Source organism: Rhineura floridana, chromosome 21, assembly GCF_030035675.1.
Source record: "Rhineura floridana isolate rRhiFlo1 chromosome 21, rRhiFlo1.hap2, whole genome shotgun sequence".
Lineage (NCBI taxonomy): Eukaryota > Metazoa > Chordata > Lepidosauria > Squamata > Rhineuridae > Rhineura > Rhineura floridana.
In genome coordinates, this window is record NC_084500.1 from 17,021,252 (window position 1) to 17,040,278 (window position 19,027).

Consider the following 19,027-nt stretch of genomic DNA (forward strand, 5'->3'; position numbering starts at 1 on the left):
TGGGTTCTCTGCCCCCTGAAGCCGAGCCGGCACCTAGCGAGCCTGTACTGTCAGATGAGCAGGCGGAGGCTCGCCCCCCCCTCGCCCCATGTGAGACGCCGCGAGAAGCGGGTCAGCCAGAAGGTGGTACTTTGACAGAGTCAGAGATTACGAGCGAAGACCTTTCCTACTTGAGGTGCCCCCCTGACTGGGGTGCTGAGTCAACTTTCTCTACACGCTGCAGAGCATGCTTAGGTAGCTTAGATAGGGTCAGTAGTGAGTCAGCCTAGATAGGTCTATGAAGCGCACTGCTTGTGATGTAACCATTACTCTAATAAAACAAGAATTAATTCCAGTCTCGTCTCCGTCTCATCTCTTGGACTCTGGGCAGGACAGCATTCCCTCCAGGCAAGCCAGAGACTGTGAGTTCAAGGACATATTCCAAACACACAAAAGCATTACATGAGGTTGGAAGCAGGGCTGATGAGGGGTGTGGCTGAAGAGGACATGTGACTTTGGGAAAGTCCCAAGGGCAAGATAAAGAGGCTTTGAGGGCTACGTTTGGCCCCTGGGCCTGAGGTTCCACATTCCTGTTTTACCAGGATGGTTCGAACTATTCATGGATCTTTGGGGTAATGTGTTGTGACTGGATAAAATGAAAACCTTTCAGTCATAGGGATACCTTCATTGGTAAATTGGCACTAAACAACTAGTGACTTCAGCTTAGGATTTCCATAGCACACAGTTAGGAGAAGAGGCAGTCAGCAGTATATTCATATGAAAAAGCAGGAACCACCATACAAAGGGCACAATCCAACTTGAGTTTACACTGGGCTGGGGGAGTTGGATGTGGCAGACCTCCGGCTGAGCTGACAGGCTCCCAGCGCCTCCAGGCTCCACTGGCAGAAGCCCCTCATCCCAGCTCCGCCACGGCACTGCCAGAACCCTGATAGTGGTGCTGGGGATGGCCAGCCCACTAGATGGAGAGCTGGTGGTAGCCCCCAAAACAGGGCGCTGCGGGGGTATGGTGGAGGAGCAGCCATGGGGGACTTACACAGCATCCAAGTCCCCCTTGGAGTGCCCCTGTGGGTCCCGATCCAGCCTGAAGTTCTGCCGGCAAAAAGAGTGCTGCTCTTCCTTTTTGGCTCCCGTGCGCAGCTCCCGACAGAGTCTGCATTCAGCCGGGTGGGCAGCTCGAGGTGGAATGCTCTGAAAGGCTACAATACCACAATCTATACTCCTCTGTACAGAAGTAAGCCCCATTGATGTCAATGGGAATTACCCCCAGATAAGCATACATAGGATTGCTGGTAAATTATCTGAAAGAATAACATTTTAAACTTAAAATATTTTCCTATGTGGAGTTTCTAAAAATACAAAGCTACTTAAAATAGCTTCCCTGAAAATCTAGTTATATAAAAAAAAGATCAAATGCCTATGAAAATATTTGTAAGAAAGCCAAGTATAATCACAATTCTTCATATTTTTGTCACTTTCAAGATTCAGCTATTATTCCCATCCACACTCAAAAAACATAGTGGTAGTAGTAACAGCCTAGCCTGCGATGAGCGTTAATGAACACAACACACTTCTCCGAGATTATGTTCTTCAGATAATTTATTATTAGTTTAAAAATGGGTAAAATAAAAGCAAATGAACAGTCACAGGGAGAGGAATCATGTCATAGACATTGCACAGCGATATCCAGGGCTTCCAAAGAATGCAACAAAGCAAGTTTATGATTAAAAGTTATCTTTTTTAAAAAAAAGTACACGGGCAAGGATGATTAAAAAGAAGTTTATATAAGGCTTTTAATTAATGGTCTGTATAAGGCTTTTATTTGTAAAATCCAAAAAACAAAACTCGAGAAGTCCCAAAGTACATCTGCCTGGAATAATATCCCCATACCACAAGTATCCAAAAGAGGTCCCACCCACCCCATGTTCAAGGGCCTTCTTCTGATGTCATGAAGTAAGCAAAAGACCTTTGCTTTCCCACCAAGAAGTAGGCTACCACCCACTAAAATATGTCAGATGAACCTTCAAATTACTTGGCCACATCTGACTAAGGGCTTCCCACCAGCATCCTGCAGCTTCCAACTGGGGCCAAATATCTCCAGGACGTCCCTTCAGTCAGTTCTCTTCTTGTTTCTTGCAGACAAAAATATCATTCTGGAGGTGGCAGGCAAGAGCAGTTAGAGACTTAACATATTTGCAAGTTGACCCGCTAAGGCCCCAAAGCATCATTCCTCAAGTGTTGTTGGCCCCGATGTTGCCACAGCGAAGAACACAAAAACATTGCAAGAGCACTACCATGCTTCTAGAAAAAGGAGTCAAACCCTTCACCGCCATCTCCCACAGCTTTTTATTTTTCTTAAAAGTTGAGGAGGGGAGAAGACCGAGAGAGGGCTGAAAAGAAGGGCATTCCCAAAGCCTGTGGGCTAGTAGTAGCTACACCATGGGCAATTCTAGGAACCCAGGAAGCCACTTTATACTGAGCCAGACTATGGGGGGGGGTGTCCATCTTGCTCAATATTGTCACCAAATGTGGAAAACGTGTGGCCCTTCAGATGTGCTGGACTATGACTTCCATCACCCTCAACCATGGGTTATGGTAGGTGGGGCTGATGGGAGCTAGAGTCCAACCAACATCTGGAGGGCCACAGTCTCCCCCTCTTTGCTCTACACTGACTGTCAGGAGCTCTCCAGGATTTCAAACAGGAGTCCTTCCCAGTCCATCCTGGAGATGCCATGGTTGAATCGGGGACCTTTTCCCCACACAAATCCTCCACCGAGCTGGCTTTTAAGGGCTACCACGGCCGATTGTCTTTTGATTGGATGCTGATGTGCACCGTGGTCCCTTGTAGATAAGAGTTACAAATATCCTCCCTCCCAATTCTGCCTACGCTGAATGCTTTTCCAAAACCCCATACAGCTTTCATACTTTTTTTTCCCTACAGGAGAGAGCTTTTCTGCTATACCACAAATGTGTTCATGTAGCCCTTGCAAAAAGAAAAATTAAGTACCCACAGAAGTAATGCCATACACCAGCACTGGACCCTATTTTTTCAACGTTTTTGCCCTGTCTAGCACTGGAGAGGTTCTCTTTCCTTTCGTTTAGAGAAGCAAAGGAGTTTTTTTTTCCCCCTGCATTAAATGATGCCTCTCCCAAAATTACGTTTGTCAAGTTAAAAATATTACTGCTGTAAGATTTGAAAGAGTATGAAAACAGTTCTAAGGGGGAAGTTGCAGTCATTACTCCAGCAATGACCATCTATACAAAGAATTCCGTGAAGAGACCTGCCCTTGTTTATTTAGACACCAGTACTAGAAATTTGTGCTCTCGTTTTTTTAAAAGAACTAACAAACTTGCAAGCATTCCAAAACAGGCATCTCCCTTAGGTAGCCCTACAAATTCTTAGATCTTTTCTGCACACCTAAGTATGCAGTGATTACTTCTTGGTACTTTCTAACAAAACAGTCACTCCCTCAAGGAATGCCTTACTCGCTGGCAACTTCTCCCCTTAAACCCTACTGAGAAGCCCTACTCAGTAAGGCAATTAAAGCATGTCCTTTTTTATACATTTAACCGCTTTTGCAATTGTAATGCAAAATTCAAGTGGGTTCTCTCTCTCACCACTAATCAAATCAGACATTCAGAGCTGCATTCAATTTGCACAGATAGAAAGGGTGTCACTTGTGGGGAGGAGCAGGTCGTAAACCCTTGCTCTCACTACATAACAGTTTTTCTATTATTTCAGAGAGTGTTATTGCTCCTTTAGCAGAACTCAACAACAAAATCTCAGTTTCTCTATGACTAGACTATGACCTAGTTTGTTTGCACCCTGCACCTGAGATGGATAGTGCTTTGTTTGCATACTTAATTCCTGTCTTTCAGAAACCTAGTTTTGTTTTGGCAGGAGCATTGGGGGGCAATAGCATCCTCAAAGTTTTAAGTGTGAGCAGCCAACTACTTGCCTCTGAGCAAGATTCTCTTGACTCCAGTTCCCATAACTGCAAAGCAACCACTGATTCTAAACAAATTAATAACTCAAAAAACAATTTTCCCTCTTACCATGAAGCAATTCTGCCCTCACACTTAAGACACCACAAAATACCTCAACACTTACCATTAATCGCACTTGCAAGAACCAACTTAATCGACTGGACTTCCTCTTCCTTTCTGGATTCCTAACGTGGCACAGTCTAAATTTATTCATGTCCAAATTGACTCTTTTTTTTAAAGGAGAGGTCATCATTTCTGTTCACGAATGAAAAATGACACGCACCTCACAAAAAGACTGCCCTTCCAACCAATCTAAGGCATTTCTCCGTAGCCACTCTGCTCTGTAATTTCAGCAACATTTAGAAAATAGCATTTTTAAAGGAAAGATTTTCTTTGCTCACAATGCTCACAGCGTTTGCCAGATCAGTTACTCTTTAAGGTGGCTCAAGACTCTCAGTGGTTTGCATTTTGCCAGTGGCTTCCCATACAAAACCAACCACAACAACCATCTTGCAGACTTCCTGAAGTTTACTGAGATTTGTTGATAGAGGATGGCTGTTATGACAGTCAACATAAATTGTTGTCAGACGAAGAACTCAGCAAAGCTTGCAAGGCTTTGGGCAAAGGCCCAAAACAATCAACACAACGCAGTTGGCGCTTGCCTGGGTCTACCAAGAACCTTGAAGCTGTACAGCTGTGTCACCAGCCGGCATGTCTCCAGCCCAGTTTATTTTGGGACGTTCAATGTACCTCTTACAGTCAAGAAGCATCTGGCTATAATGCTACTGCTATGGAGACAGAACAAATTCTGCCCCATCCTCTTCACGATCCTATGGTTGCACACATCTGCCCTCTTGTACTTGGTACTGAAAAGGTTATCCAAATTTGCCAAGAATACAAACTGCTTTGACACACTTCCCCAAACCTTCTTAAAACTCTTGGGGAGGTGAGCCCCTTTGAGGAAAAGGTTGGATACAAATGTATTTATTTAGGCTCCTTTTGGGAGGAGGAGCAGGATATAAATGTAATAAATTCATATTTAGATCCCTGCCTTCCTCCTAAAACAGCCCAAAGAGGATATTTATTTATTAAATTTCTATCCCACCCTTCCTCCCAAAGGGAGCCCAGGGTGGCAAACATCAAACAAAGCAATTTAAAATCAAATAAAAAAATATTTAAAATGTTGAAAAGCAACTCCAAACATTTCAAAACATTTACAGCGTCTGAAAACCTTTAAAAAGCAATCATGGTAAAGATTTCTGCATTGAGCAGGGGGATGGACTCTATGGCGTTACAGGCCGTTTCCAACTCTACAAGTCTAAGTGCAATCTAAAACTTAACAGGAGCCAATAATTAGGCAAGTCCATTGTGAAGTACATAGAACGTTCTATATAAAACATATCTGGAAGACAGATAATCTAGTATCCTGTGTGCTTTGATGCAAAACCACTTTTAATGACTGGCCTGATTCATTTCCTCAAAGGTTTAACAGAATAACGCAGGCATAAAGGTTGGTAAGGTTTAAAGAGCAACATCAGTCTAAACCTGTGATTTACCCACCAGCCAACCCACCCTGGCAAAAACATCTGTGTTTTAATACATTAATATAATAAGTGAGCACCTGTGAAGAGTGAAAATAAATTATGGGGTTTAGGTGGCAAAGGAGTTCCTGTTATATGTAAAGTTCTTTGCAGTAGGAGCAACTACATGGCTCCCATGCTATAAACGGCCAATTCATGGATTGCTTTTGCTTGAAGGCTGCCCAGGTTCCTCCTCTTCCGTAAAAACCATCGTCGTCATCAAACATTTGAGAATGATCCTTCCATAAAAACAAGTTACTTTTCCCTTTGAAAAGAAAGATTTCCCTTATTTCCACCACATACAGGGAAAACAGGAGGGCAGCGATTACAAAGGAAGTAGAAAAGAGTCCTTGAGGAAAGCGCTTAACATTCCTGTAGACAAAAATTTAAGTGCAGGCCAACAGGATCCTTAAGGCTGAAGATGCACCCTGGAAGAGAGGTAGCTAGTTCATTCGAATGGCAAGGCTATTGAGGGTTTCATCCGCTTTCATCTGGTGGAGAGTTTAAGATACAACAGGAACACATGTTCCAGCGGTAAAGAGAGACAGGCAGGCAGGCACAGAGAGAGTGTGTAGTCAGCAATCATCAGGATCATTATCATTCCCAGTCGATTCTAGCTCCACGCTGGACAAGAACTTCCGCACAAACTTTCGGCAATTGTAATCCAGTGTGGTGGTGTACACAGTCTTTGGGAGCTTTGGGTAGATGATAGTGGTGCTTGCAAAACTCCTGGGTCTGGGGCGTGGCTCGAAGCGCACTTCGGCTTTGTAACTGCGCCATGTGCTGCCGGGAACACAGACAATCGTTTGGCTGCAAGAGGACAACCCAAGCCCCATCGGCATAGAAATATTATTAATGAAGTGTTTCTCAGAGTCGTATTTTATGGAAGAGGTATACCTTAGGGGGAGAGGAGAGATAAAGCAGTTAACATAAGAACATAAGAACATAAGAAGAGCCTGCTGGATCAGGCCAGTGGCCCATCTAGTCCAGCATCCTGTTCTCACAGTGGCCAACCAGGTGCCTGGGGGAAGCCTGCAAGCAGGACCCGAGTGCAAGAACACTCTCCCCTCCTCTCCGCCAACTGGTTTTCAGAAGCATGCTGCCTCTGACTAGGGTGGCAGAGCACAGCCATCATGGCTAGTAGCCATTGATAGCCCTGTCCTCCATGAATTTGTCTAATCTTCTTTTAAAGCCATCCAACACGGTGGTCATTACTGCGTCTTGTGGGAGCAAATTCCATAGTTTAACTACGCGCTGAGTAAAGAAGTACTTCCTTTTGTCAGGAAAAAAAATAGCCACAAAGATTCTACTCTCCCTCAATACCTATGATTTCTACAATGCCTCTGAATATCAGTTGTTGGAAATTGCAAGTGGGGAGAGAGGCTGTTGCACTGAGGTCCTGCTTGCGGGCTTCCCAGTGGGTCACCTGGCTGGCCACGATAAGAACAGGACACTGGACGCAATCCAACTGCAGAGCTTATGTTCTTACATCCAGAGATTTCTCTTTCGTCTTGTATTAACTTAATGGTTAAGAAGATCATTTTTATTCCAACGCACAATCATGCAGACAAGAGTTAGCTTCTCTCACACACAGAGAGACAGTTCACTCAACCTACTGTTTAAATCTTCCACTGAGGGGAAATCATCATGCCTTCCCCAGTAACTCACTCCACTGTCTCTCACAGCAGGGAAGTCTTCTTTTAGAATCTACTTGGATATGTTCGCGTAAAACCCACTTATTCTCGCACTGCTATGGAAATCAGTTTCTCTTTGCCCTCTTTATAACAGACGCTTTATAGGCAATCTAGACGACCTGTTACTTGAGCATTCTTTCCAATTTGTTTGCATAGAGATAAGACGATGTGTTGGCTATTCAGTGAGTATTCATCCTGATTTGTCTGCAGGGAGGTTAGATGATGGAATGTCAAAGCAAATGTTATCCCACCCTTTCCTTCCCTTCCCTTTCCTTATTGCAAAAAAAAAAAAGTCCAGTCTTTTGAAGAAGCAGGTTTGTTGCACAAGACCAAATGAATTATAATCCCACCCAAAAATAGCAACAGTCTGGAAGCGCCCCCAGATTCATTTAGCTATATTCATCCTTACTGCAGTCTTAGTCTGGATAAGAAACTTGCAATACCTTTTGCAACATCCACATACGAAGCTACCTTACTAGCTCAGAACTGTCCACATCACGAGCTTCAAGGGAGTCCGTGAATCAGGCACAAAAGAAATCAATTTCCAATGCAATAAAACAAGTTGTAGTTATCTATTAATAAGCAGGGTCAGGCCTGGTTAGTACTTGGATGGGAGGCCGCCTGGGAATACAGGGTGCCGTAGGCTTAGAGGAAGGCAATGGTCAACCACCTCTGAATACCTCTTACCATGAAAACCCTATGAATGTATCCAAAAAAGATTCATAGGGTCGCTGTAAGTCGTAATACACAGGAATAGCATTTAAACCTGCAGATCCAGGCAAGATTACTCATCCGCTTCCAAGCCAGGTTCAAGGTCCTTGTGTTAATTTTCAGCGTTCTCGACAACTTGGCCCAGGGTACCTTAGGGACCACCTGAACCCTTATATCCCAGCTCGTTCACCGAGATCATCTGCCAAAACCTCACTGGCCATCGGCCCAGCCCTGTGGAATGCTCTGCCAACAGACTCAGCAGCGACCTTCTGTTCCGATTTCTAAATGCCTGCTGAACACTCTTCTACGTCACCAAGCTTACACAGGCAATTGAGACCATATCTTTCTGCAATAGTTGGTTAATTGATTTCCAGTTTTAATTTTTATATGGTTTTATTCTGTGTTTATATATGTCGTTAACCACTTTGGTTTGTTTTCTTGAAATGCATAGCAGTATATAAATATTTTTTGTAAATAAACGTAAACCATTCTGTGAGGTCCACCTGAAAAGCAGTATATAAATGCCTTAAATAAATAATATGACCTTCTAATAAAGGAGGCTTCTCTGTCAAACCACCGGCTTTGATAAATCCAAGTATTCCTTTCACACTCATCTTTTCTTGTCCACCCTTCTCTTATAAGGGCTCTCAAGAAAGGGAACTGTAAACAGACCCGCAGCTGTAAAGCCAAACCGTATACCTTATGTCCTTGGGTGGTAACGGATCAAACGCCACTCCTTCGCAGAAGGACAGAGGGCATAAGCGCAAGGTGCAACTGGGGAGCAGCTGGCTGAGAGAAGAGGTGGTATCCTGCAAAAAGGAAGGGGGCCTTTAGGGACAGAAAGGCAAAAGACAACATACCAATGGTGACATTAATATACAACAGAAGGTGAGGAAGACAGATGCAAGGCCTTCCAACAGCATAGAATGACACAGGGAAGGAAGCTGCCTTATGCCAAGTCAGTCCATTGACCCACCTAGCTGTGTCTACACTCACTGACAGCAGCTCTTCAGGGTCTCGGAAAGGGGAGCCTTTTCCAGCCCTACATGGAGATGCTGAGGGTCGAACCCAAGACTTGGGCCTGCAAAGTATATGCTGTACCACTGAGCTACGGCCCCTCACCACGGCTTAAAGTGCATTTCTTTACCTGTTGTGGATCCTGCGTCTTGGCTTCCTAGTTAAAATCTCCGTATCCTACAGGTGGGTGGTGTAGGTCACACTTTCAAGATTTAAAAAAAGATCGTCTGTGCACATTGGCCCACCACCTGCCAATTGCAGAAGCTCTCTTACGAACTTTAGCATCACCACATCAGATGACAACGCGCTTTGCACTCTTATAAGTTGTTCAGCCTCGCATTTGAAGTTCAGCCTGTGTGCTGACCACGATAATTCCTATTCTTTTCTTATTATTATTTTCTTTTCTAGATGGAAAAGCAAGGTTGAGCAACTTCAGCTAAGCCAATAAAAGAAAAAAGGAAAAAAATAACCTAGCGAACGGCTAGTGACATTGCGAGAATTATGAACTCAAGCCTTAGCATTTTGGACAGACATGATTCCCACAAAACGTAACAGAGGCAGCTACTGTCTTGGCGAGAGAGTTGGAACACATTTCTAACCACACCCAGTTCTTAACTCGATCCGGCCCCCAAGCGGTGCAGAAACCATTTTAGTCTCAGGAGCAAGAGATCAGCCACATCTTGGGGAAAAAAAAACCACTTTCTTTTCCAACACCCATCAAAACAGAGTTGCAAAAAATGTGCCGCTTCCAGATGACCTGTTTCTTGAGCATTTATCTCCATTTATTTGCAGGGAGATTAGACAATGTCGGCTATCTATTGAACATTCTTTCTGATTTGCTTGCAGGAGTTTCGATGGCCTTCCCACAAGCAAATCAGAATGAACGCTCATTTAAGCAGCAGGAATTGCCTAAACTTTCCAAGTGCATTTATCCATCACTTTCCTTATTGCAAAAAGTCTGCTCTTTGGGGGAAGTGGATTTGTTGCACAAGAGCTCCCCATCAACTGTAACTGTGCAATCTGAATTTGCTGGTATGCAATTGAATCCCACCCCAAAATAGTGACAGGCTGGAAGCACTCCAGTGACCAAAAACATCCAGCATAAATTCATTGGGGGATGGATCAACCCTGGCCTATCCCCAACGCTCAGTCTCGCACAACTGGCAGTGACCTTGAAGGAGGAAAAGTGGGATCATCATCATCATCTAGGGAAGGAGAGGCTCATTCTTACGCTCACCAAACGTTATGTAGCTACTCCCTTAACATCCTTTAACCACAATCAAGTTGCCCCACATTTTCAACATGCACCCCAGGCTGATAAGGGGAATTCAACTCCACCGTAGCGGTTTGCAAATGCAAAACCAAGAGACGGTACGGACTTCAAATTAATTCAGCTTTCTTCTTGAAATGAAAAGGGGCATACCAATTCTTCTAATAATGAATAACAAAAATCTTGCATTTAAAGAGCTGTTGACTTGCACGTGTAGAGAACGGTAGCCAGGTGTGATTAACATGGGATAGAAAAAGGTGGCCAAGATATGCACGTACTGACGCACTCCTTAGCTGAGCTCTATGTAACCCCCCCTGTATTTTTATGTGGGGCATTATTATTTAGCAGGGAAAACTACAGGGGGGCCCATAATACTCGCCTTTACCCTCCCGCTGCTTGCCTCCAAATCCTGTCGCCACACATTGGGGGTGCAGCAGCTGTCCACCAAATGTTGCTTTGCCCACCACAGCAGCTGCCTGAACAAAGTCACTGACAGGACACAACTGACATATCACTGTACTGACGGAAGGAATCACATTGCTGGGTGTGGGGGGGTTGGCTGCAGGAAGGGAAGAAAAGACAGTCCTGAATGGAAGTCTCTTTTGGTGTTGCGCAGAGGTGGGGAACTTCAGGCCCAGGGGCCAAATGTGGCCCTCCAGACCTCTAACTGGCCCTCAGAATTCTCCCCAGGCCACACCCGTCACTGGCCCTGCTCTTCACCCTGAGTGTTTCTGCCTGCCTGGACTGTGTTTTTGAACTCTGATGCCTCTTGCTTGTCCAGATGGAGGTTAGAGAGGGATGTGTATCGAAATGGGCCTACCGAACAAAGGTGAAATGTACATTAGTTGCTCCACCCACTTTTGCTTCTGCCCTCCCCCCACCAGGATGTGGCCCTTGGATGGCTGCTCAGAATGAAATGCGGCCCTCAGGCTGAAAAAGGCACCTCACCCCTGGTGTAGCGGTTGGACTAGGACCCGGGTTCAAATCCCCACCCAGTCAGGAAACTCACCGGGTAGCCAGTCTCTCAGCCTAACCAACCTCCCAGGGTTGTTATGAGGATAAAACGGGGAGGGAGAGGAGAACCATTTATTTGTTTATTTAAAAGCGTTTCTAAACCCCTTCATATTTCTAAAACCTCCACAGGGTGTACAGTACAAAAACGAATATCCACTGAAACAAAACAAAAAATTCAACCTGAAACCAACACTATAAAAACATGAAAAAGCAAATAAAGATTCAGGGGATTCCTCACACATAAAATCTTATTCATTTATTAAATTTACTTCCCACCCCTTCCTCCCATGGTCACGTTCGCCACCCTGAGCTACTTGGAGGGTACGGTGGGCAACAAAATGGAATAACAATACAAAGTAAATAAGAAGATATTAGGAGGAGCCAAGGCAATGGATTGCACCCCAAATCCCGTAAGGGAGTTCAGGAAGATGACACCTTCTCCATATGCAAAACCTACAGCCACACACGGGAACTCCTGGGTGCTTACCACCCCAGATCGTGTATTTGGAGACTCTTGAGGAAGACTCACGAAGACACCCACACATCTGCGTGTGTGTTCCAGAGTGGCATCCCACCTGAAACATTTGGGGTTGTGTGACATACCCCTCTCTCCTTTTCGGGGGTGGGGTGCTCTGGGCTGAGCAGTGGGGAGAGCTACAAGGGCTTCCACTCCCTGCATCCCTTGTGCAACTGGGGACAGGCCTGGAGGCACCCCGAGATGTGGCCAAGCCCAACCTGACAGCCAGGCGGAGGGCCGAGCGGGAGCTCCTTGGAGACCCCCGACTCCCTCAAGTCATGCTCGGGGGCTGGCGGCAGCCCGCCCCGCGGGAAACGAACCAGCCGTCCTACTGGCCTACCTTCACAAGGCCGTTGTGAAGGATCCCAAGAGGATCCCATGACGAACAGCCTCAGCGCTCTGCGAACGCCGTCCCGTCCTCACCGAAGGGACCCAAGAGCTCACGTTCTCCCCAGCATAGAAAGGCAGGGACGGGCTTCTCTTGCCCGAGTTAGGAAAACGGGGGCCACAGCTAGGCAGGAACTGGGGGGTGTCAATGCACCCACCCACACTGCCCCCACGGGCCCAGATCAGGCTGCAAAGCTAACCACGCGCGTACCCGGAGACGGCACATCTCCTCCAACACGCTGTTCACAGCATCCCTATTAGCTTTGCACCCTCCGAGTTGCTCTCCCGTTTCCCGATTCACACTCCTCCACCGGCAGCTGCACCGGGGTTACCTTTCCCAGCGCTGATCCAGATTACACCGGGCGTCCCCTCGCCCGCACCCTCTCCAGTTTCCCTCTGGAGCTGCCTCGCCGGCATCCCGCACTCAACGCGCCACTGGCCTTGCAAGGTCGGGGTAGAAACACACGCGCCGTTCTGCCGGTTCCAGCGCGTCTCCACCTCGCTCTTCTGACAACGGGGCTACGCCAGGCTAGCAAAACTTCGCCCCTTTTCATTGTAAAAGCTGATGGGAGCAGCTTCAGTGCGTTTTGCTTTTAAAAACTTAGCTTCAAACCGATTTCGCAACTGATCGGCAGATCAACCCGTTTCCCCGCCAGGTGCGGCTCATGGAAACGCCTTGATCAGCCGGCATTTTGAGGTCGGCGTCGCCTTCTCACCCCCTTGATCCGGACTGCACTCACCTTGGGAAGCGGCTCCGGCAGCGCGTTGGCGACTCCTCGCTCCGAGCCGCCGCCCGAGTGCAGCCAACCGCCGGGGCCCGGGCTGGGGGGCAGCCCGGAGTCGGGGCTGTCGAGGCCCCGCTCGGCCCTGCGCTTCGAATCCGACAGCTCCGGGACGTCGGCCGGCAAGCTGAGCCGTCCCACCATCGCGCGCGCCCTAGGCGCGCCGCCGGCCTTGGCGCAGGAGGGAGAGCCGCCTCGCCGGGCCTGTGCAAGGGACGCGGCCGGGGCAGCGGCGACCTCAGCCGGCTGCGTGCGCTCCGGCGGGCTCCTTTCCTCGGCACCCGACGGCTGGGAGGAGGGCGGGGCTGCTTTAAGGAGTCCACAAGCCCCGCCCCGCGCGGCTCCCCTCGTTTTCTTATTGCTCTAATTACATTTATTGCCCGCCCCGCCTCCTGGGGAAAGGCCGCGGGCCTGGTGCTTCCTCCGGGTTCGTTGCCCCGCCTTTTCTTCCCGCACAGCAGCCCTGTGAGGTAGGATAGTCAGAGAGAAAGGGAGACTGATGGAATTGGCCCCAGAGCGCCGGGATCTGAACCTTGGTCTGCCCAGGCCTAGTCTGGCACTCTAACCACTGCACTATGCTGCCCCAGTCCTGTCTCCTCTCTCCATATAGCCCTCTCAAAACAGTAGCTGAGGAAGGCAGCTTTCCTCCCCCCCTCTCCCGGTGGGCTCACCGTCTCCCAAGACGAGGGCTGTGCGAATTCCGCACTGGGAGGGCCACTTCTTTCCTACACATTGTCCAGTGGCAGGATCCTCGCTCAGTGGCAGAGCCCCCGCTGGGCATCTAGAAGGTCCCCAGCAGCTCTAGGTAGAGACTCCCTGCCTAAAATCCTGGAGATGCTGCCAGTCAGTGTAGACAATACTGCACTAGATGGACCCAATGGTCTGACCTGGTATAAAGCAGCTTCCTGTTGAAATCAGCTCTGTCTTATGGAACTATGAGGACTAGAACCTTACTTTAGTTTTAGGGGGAGTGTTGTAGCTCAAGTAGGAGAGCATCTGCTTTGCATGCAGAAGGGCCCAGGTTCCTGGCATTTCCAGACAGGGCTGGAAAGGACTCCCTGCCTCAAATCCTGGAGATGCTGCCTGTCAGTGTAGACAATACTGTGCTAGATGGACCAACGTTCCTGGCTTTGTAGAAGGTGCGTTCCCCGATTCCGCAGAAGTTGGGCCCCACCGCAAATGGCAAGGTTATTCTCCCTCAGCTGTTTTTGCAAAGACCTCTTTTCCACTCCAGCCGCGGTGTTTGCATGAATGAAAGCCATCTGCGAGCATCAATAATCCAAATCAAAACCAGCCCTTTCCAAAGCAGCCAGCTGGGGAGCCGCTGGGAATTCACACTTTTTCGATGAATCACAGAACCTGCGACTCAGCAGATCCATGTGGAAAAGGCATCTTGAAAAAGGTCAAACCGCATTTTGTGTTCTTTTCTACTTAAAAAAAAACCCCGACGTGGATTCATCGAGGAGAGGTTTTCCGTGAACTTGGGAGAACCGTCCCCCTTTCGGCTGTCGTCCAGGTTACTCAAGAACTATTTGTGGATCTGGAGTTAGCCAAGAACAGCCCTGAGCGAAATGTCGAATGTAGGCAAGGCCTGTGGGATTTTACAGCCATGCTGACTGGGGCGGATGGGAGTTGTAGTCCAAAACTGTGGGAGGGCGTCTGGTTGGCAAAGGCTAGCTCAGATCCAGCCTCGGAATTTTGGCAGTAACAGGGCTCAGTTTTGGAGACTGAGTAGGAGTGAACTACAAGCATGCTTGGGATGGGCCTTGATTCAGTGAGGAGCATGTTCTTTACAGAATGGATAGGCAACCTGTGGCCTTTCAGGTGCTGCTGAACTATAACTCCCATCTCCTCCAGCCAAGGGATGGTCAGCATTGATGGGAATTGGAGTAATGACGCAGCTAGGAATTCAGGCTCTCTACATTTCAGAGGCCCCGAGTTCTCAGCAGGTCCCTCCTGTTCCAGACCATCTCATTTGACTGCCCAAATCGCTCGTGCCCTCAAAAAAGACTCAGATTTGGGATCCACCCCAGTGAACTTCATTGGTGCTGGATAGATATAAATATGTACCTTGTCATGATGATACTCTGCACTGCAGCAGGATTGCTTTTGAACAGGATTGGAGAATTATGTGGGCCGGGGTACTGCTGTCAATGGCAATAGGCAGGAGACCTAAGGTAAACCTCCACGTTCCGAAGCATGTTACCATTGCAAAGCACACAGTAGAGGCAGACAGCAGTGGAGGACCATTGCTCCCTGACTGTGACCTTTCCCGAAGAATCTGGCTGTCCACTATTGGAGACAGGGAATTGGGTTAGATGCAGCAAAGCCATTCTATATGTTAAGACCAATCTTAATTCTCCAAATGCCAGTCTTTATATAACCAAAACAGTACCTTCCACGTACATGAGGGAACCCAAAGATTTGCAGAAGCAGGTAAAAACCAACATATTTTGGGGGGGAGGGGGGAATACCAAAGGCTTAGTATGCTCAGGGGAGACAGATTGAGACTAGGAAAAAGGGGGAATGCAATGGAGTTTCCTGGAAAGGGCCTGGCTGGCTGGAATCCTGAGCAGCGAACGCTCCAGTCCACACTGCAAGATTTTGTTGCAGGTTCTTACTTGAATTTTGCATTTTCCCTCAGCCGCTGCATCAGGTTTTCAAAATTCTCTTGCAGGCAAGGCTGAACCAGAGCTAACATCCACAGTGGAAGTTAACATGGCTTCTTTCCTGAACTGGAATGTTGCACTGCCCTTGACGTGAAACCTCTGGCACCGCTGGTGTGGAATTGTGGCGGCCTCTTTCTGTCCAGGTTTAATGGAGGGAAGACCACACCAGTGGGGCCCTTCAAGGCCCATTCCACCAAAGGAAGAAAACCTTGTTTTCCCTTCTTTCTGTGCTCAATTTTTATGGCTTCAATTACAAGATAACGCAGCGACACCAGAGAGAAAAATAAAAGCGCCTTGCACCCTCTTTTCACCCTCGCTCACCAATGGGTCAACAAAGGTGCGCCTTTCTGCCGTGGGATCCGAGCGCGCCGTGAGGGCTGTGTTAATAGCTGAACCATTTCCTGGGGCGATAAAGCAGAGGCGTGTCCCAGAGCACGAAATCGAGTGCGCCTTGGCATGCACGCACCCATTTTCCTCCTGCACGCTTTCCCCACCTCTGCCCGCGGCTCACTGAAGTGTGCATTGGGTCTCCAGGGCACGCCTGCTTGCTTGGAAGGAGATTTCAAGGGCAGGCTGCTGGCAGCTGTCCAGGGCCTTTACAAAGAGGGACAGAGCTTAGTGCTCCTGGTCAACCGAAGGGCAATTGTAAGCGAGGACCGTGTGCTGGCGATCCCCTTCAATGTATCTTTTTGTTAATGTCTCTGTGGCAAACAATAGCGTAGTGGCAGATTCAGAAGTGCAGGGTCCTTTCGTGATAGTCATGGCCACGCCTCCTCCCTTCCCCCTCCTCTTTTTGCTGCTAGGTTGAGAGGCAGTGTGGCGTAGTGGTTAGAGTGTTGAACTACGACCTGGGAGACCAGGGTTCGAATCCCCACACAGCCATGAAGCTCACTGGGTGACCTTGGACCAGTCACTGCCTCTCAGCCTCAGAGGGAGGCAATGGTAAAACAACCTCTGAATACCGCTTACCATGAAAACCCTATTTGTAGGGTCGCCATAAGTCGGGATCGACTTGAAGGCAGTCCATTTCCATTTTGAGAATGAGATCCTTGTTAATGCCTTTGCCCACCACAACAGATGTTCCTAGGAGGCAATGAGCATGAAAGAGGAGCGTGTTAGCCACTGAGAAGAGTCTTCTCAGGGGCTCACTCACCTCCTTTCACTCTGACTGGTTCCAATCCATGGAAACAACGTGAAGGCATGTTAGAAGATGGTTTTCAGTGGCTAACACTCTCTCCTTTCATGCTGGTTGGCTCACAGGATGCTGGAGACAGGAACCCTGCAGAGACCCTGTGCCTAAAAAATAAGGGATCTAAGACCCCCTGAGACACTGGACGCCTACACCCCTGGTGGCAAATCACCTGCTTTGCATGCCGAACGTCCCACCTTCAGTAGGTAGCAGGTGATAGGAAAAGCCCTTTCTGCCCAAGACCCTGGACAGCTGCTGCTGCTGCCAGTCAGAGCAAAAACTGCTGGGGTAGATAGACTTGAGCTGTCCTGCCTGGTACAAGGCAGCTTCTGAAGTTCCATGCGGAGCCTCTGTACTGCAGAGACAGGCCGCAGCTCACCTGCCCCCGTTCTGCATGTCAGAGGTCCCTGCTTCAATCCCCGACAGCATCTCCAGAAAGATTCCCAGTCCAAACTCTGGAGAGCTGCTTGTGCGGACAATGCCGAGTCAGATGGATTTGCTGCCCTGGGCTCCTGCTGGGAGGAAGGGCAGGATATTAATATTGATGATGATGATGATGGACCAGTGGTCTGACTCGGGAGAAGGCAACCTCCTACGTTCTCATGCTCGCCAAGTGCCGCCTGCTTACCAGAGTCCGGTTCCCGTCCCAAGCGCATCACCGTGCCTGTTCCTGCGTTGTTTTTTTGGAAACGGCTAACTCACATTTTGTCCACGCAAGCCGAGAGGTCGCTGTCGTTCGCAAGGGCTCGGCTCCGCCCCAAGGGTCCCTAGGAGTTAAAAAGGGCACATCTCGTCTGCAGCGCACAGGCACATTAAATGCATGCGCACGGGCGCTAAGGCTCCACGGCCGTGACTGTTGAGGTGTATTTCAAACGGTCAGCGGGGACAGTAGCAGCCGGGCTCCAGCAACATCTGGAAGGCCGTGGGTTCCCCGTCCTCGGCGCAGGGGTGGCTAGTCCCCATTTGGGCTGGAAGGGCAGAAAGCAAGGAGGCCAATGGCAGGCACAGCCAGCTCAGGGTGCCTTTGTCCCTTCCTCTTCCCTGGCAAAGGCAACGCTGAGAGGAAGGAGGAAGGAGCTGGCAGGCTGTGCAAGCAGGTGGGGCCTGGCTGAGAGTGGTGGGGCAGTGCCCCGTTGGCTGTAAGGGACCGGCCTCCCCTGATGGGCTGGGATGCCTGTCTCGAACTCAGAGGCCTGCTGCAAGACCCAGTAGCACCCAGGCAAATTCATCATCATCATCTCTGTTTATTTGTACGCCGCCGTTCCACAACAATTTATGCACAAGGCGGCTCACAACATGAACAGAAAAAAAGTTACACAACTCACTTTTACAGCTGCAGCCAGTCCAGGCCTCACCCTTCCAGGCCAGGTGGAAAGAGGCCAGCCAGCAGGGAGAGGGTCTTGCAGCCAAGATGGTCTCTTCAGAAGCACAGGGCCCCTTCGTGATGGCCATGCCCCCTTCCATTCCTTTCCCCCCCCCACCCACTGGGTTGAGAATGAGATCCTTGGTCATGCTTTCTCCCTCAACGTGGAGTCAATAAGCACGAAAGGGCAGCGTGCTAGCTAGGGCTGGCACAAGGTATGACTGGGCCTTTGGGCACCCACTTGCCCTGGGCATGAAGTTGCCGCCTGTTTCAGCGACCTGTTGCACAGGGCTGCCATCGACCAAGATGGTTGTAGGAGCATCAGCCCCTTAAAAAAGCCGTGGCCGCCATCTTGCTTGATGGCAACCCTGCGCGCACAGCGCGCACAACCTTAGAAGAGAGGTAGGTGGAGCGAACGAACAGGTGGGCAGCCTGGAAGCTCCCTCCCTGTGATCTGTGGGCTGCAGGGCCCTCGGCCAGGCCCCACCTGGCTGCCCTTTGGCGCTGGCCCTGGTGCTAGCTACTGAGAAGAGTCTTCTGAGTGGCTGACTCACCTTTCACTCTAATCAGCAGGAAAATATGTTAGAAGACTCTTCTCAGTGGCTAACACTCTCCTTTCACATTGATTGGCTCATAGGATGCTGGAGACATAGGGACCCTGTTGAGACCCTGCTCCCCAAAAAGTAAAGGGTCTAAGACCCCGAGACCCTGGACAACTACATCCCTGGTTGCACCCCAACTTGCTCTGGACTCACTACCATGGCTCAAAAAATAAGCGATGGAGTGCAGAACAGCCTTTGAAAGCCTCCTAACTCTCTGCATCATCGCTGGGGAAAGACCCCCGGAGATG

The 19,027-nt window shown here is 48.8% G+C and overlaps 1 protein-coding gene across 1 annotated transcript; it reads right to left on the reverse strand.

Moving 5' to 3' along the window:
* Positions 1 to 5,401: 5,401 nt before the first annotated feature.
* Positions 5,402 to 13,192, reverse strand: RFLNB (refilin B). Its single transcript, XM_061605093.1, has 3 exons — positions 12,915 to 13,192; positions 8,669 to 8,778; positions 5,402 to 6,461 (listed from the first exon to the last, which is right to left on the reverse strand). The coding sequence occupies exons 1-3, from the start codon at positions 13,098 to 13,100 to the stop codon at positions 6,140 to 6,142; spliced, it is 618 nt and encodes a 205-aa protein (XP_061461077.1). The 5' UTR covers positions 13,101 to 13,192; the 3' UTR covers positions 5,402 to 6,139.
* Between the last annotated feature and the right edge of the window lie 5,835 nt (positions 13,193 to 19,027).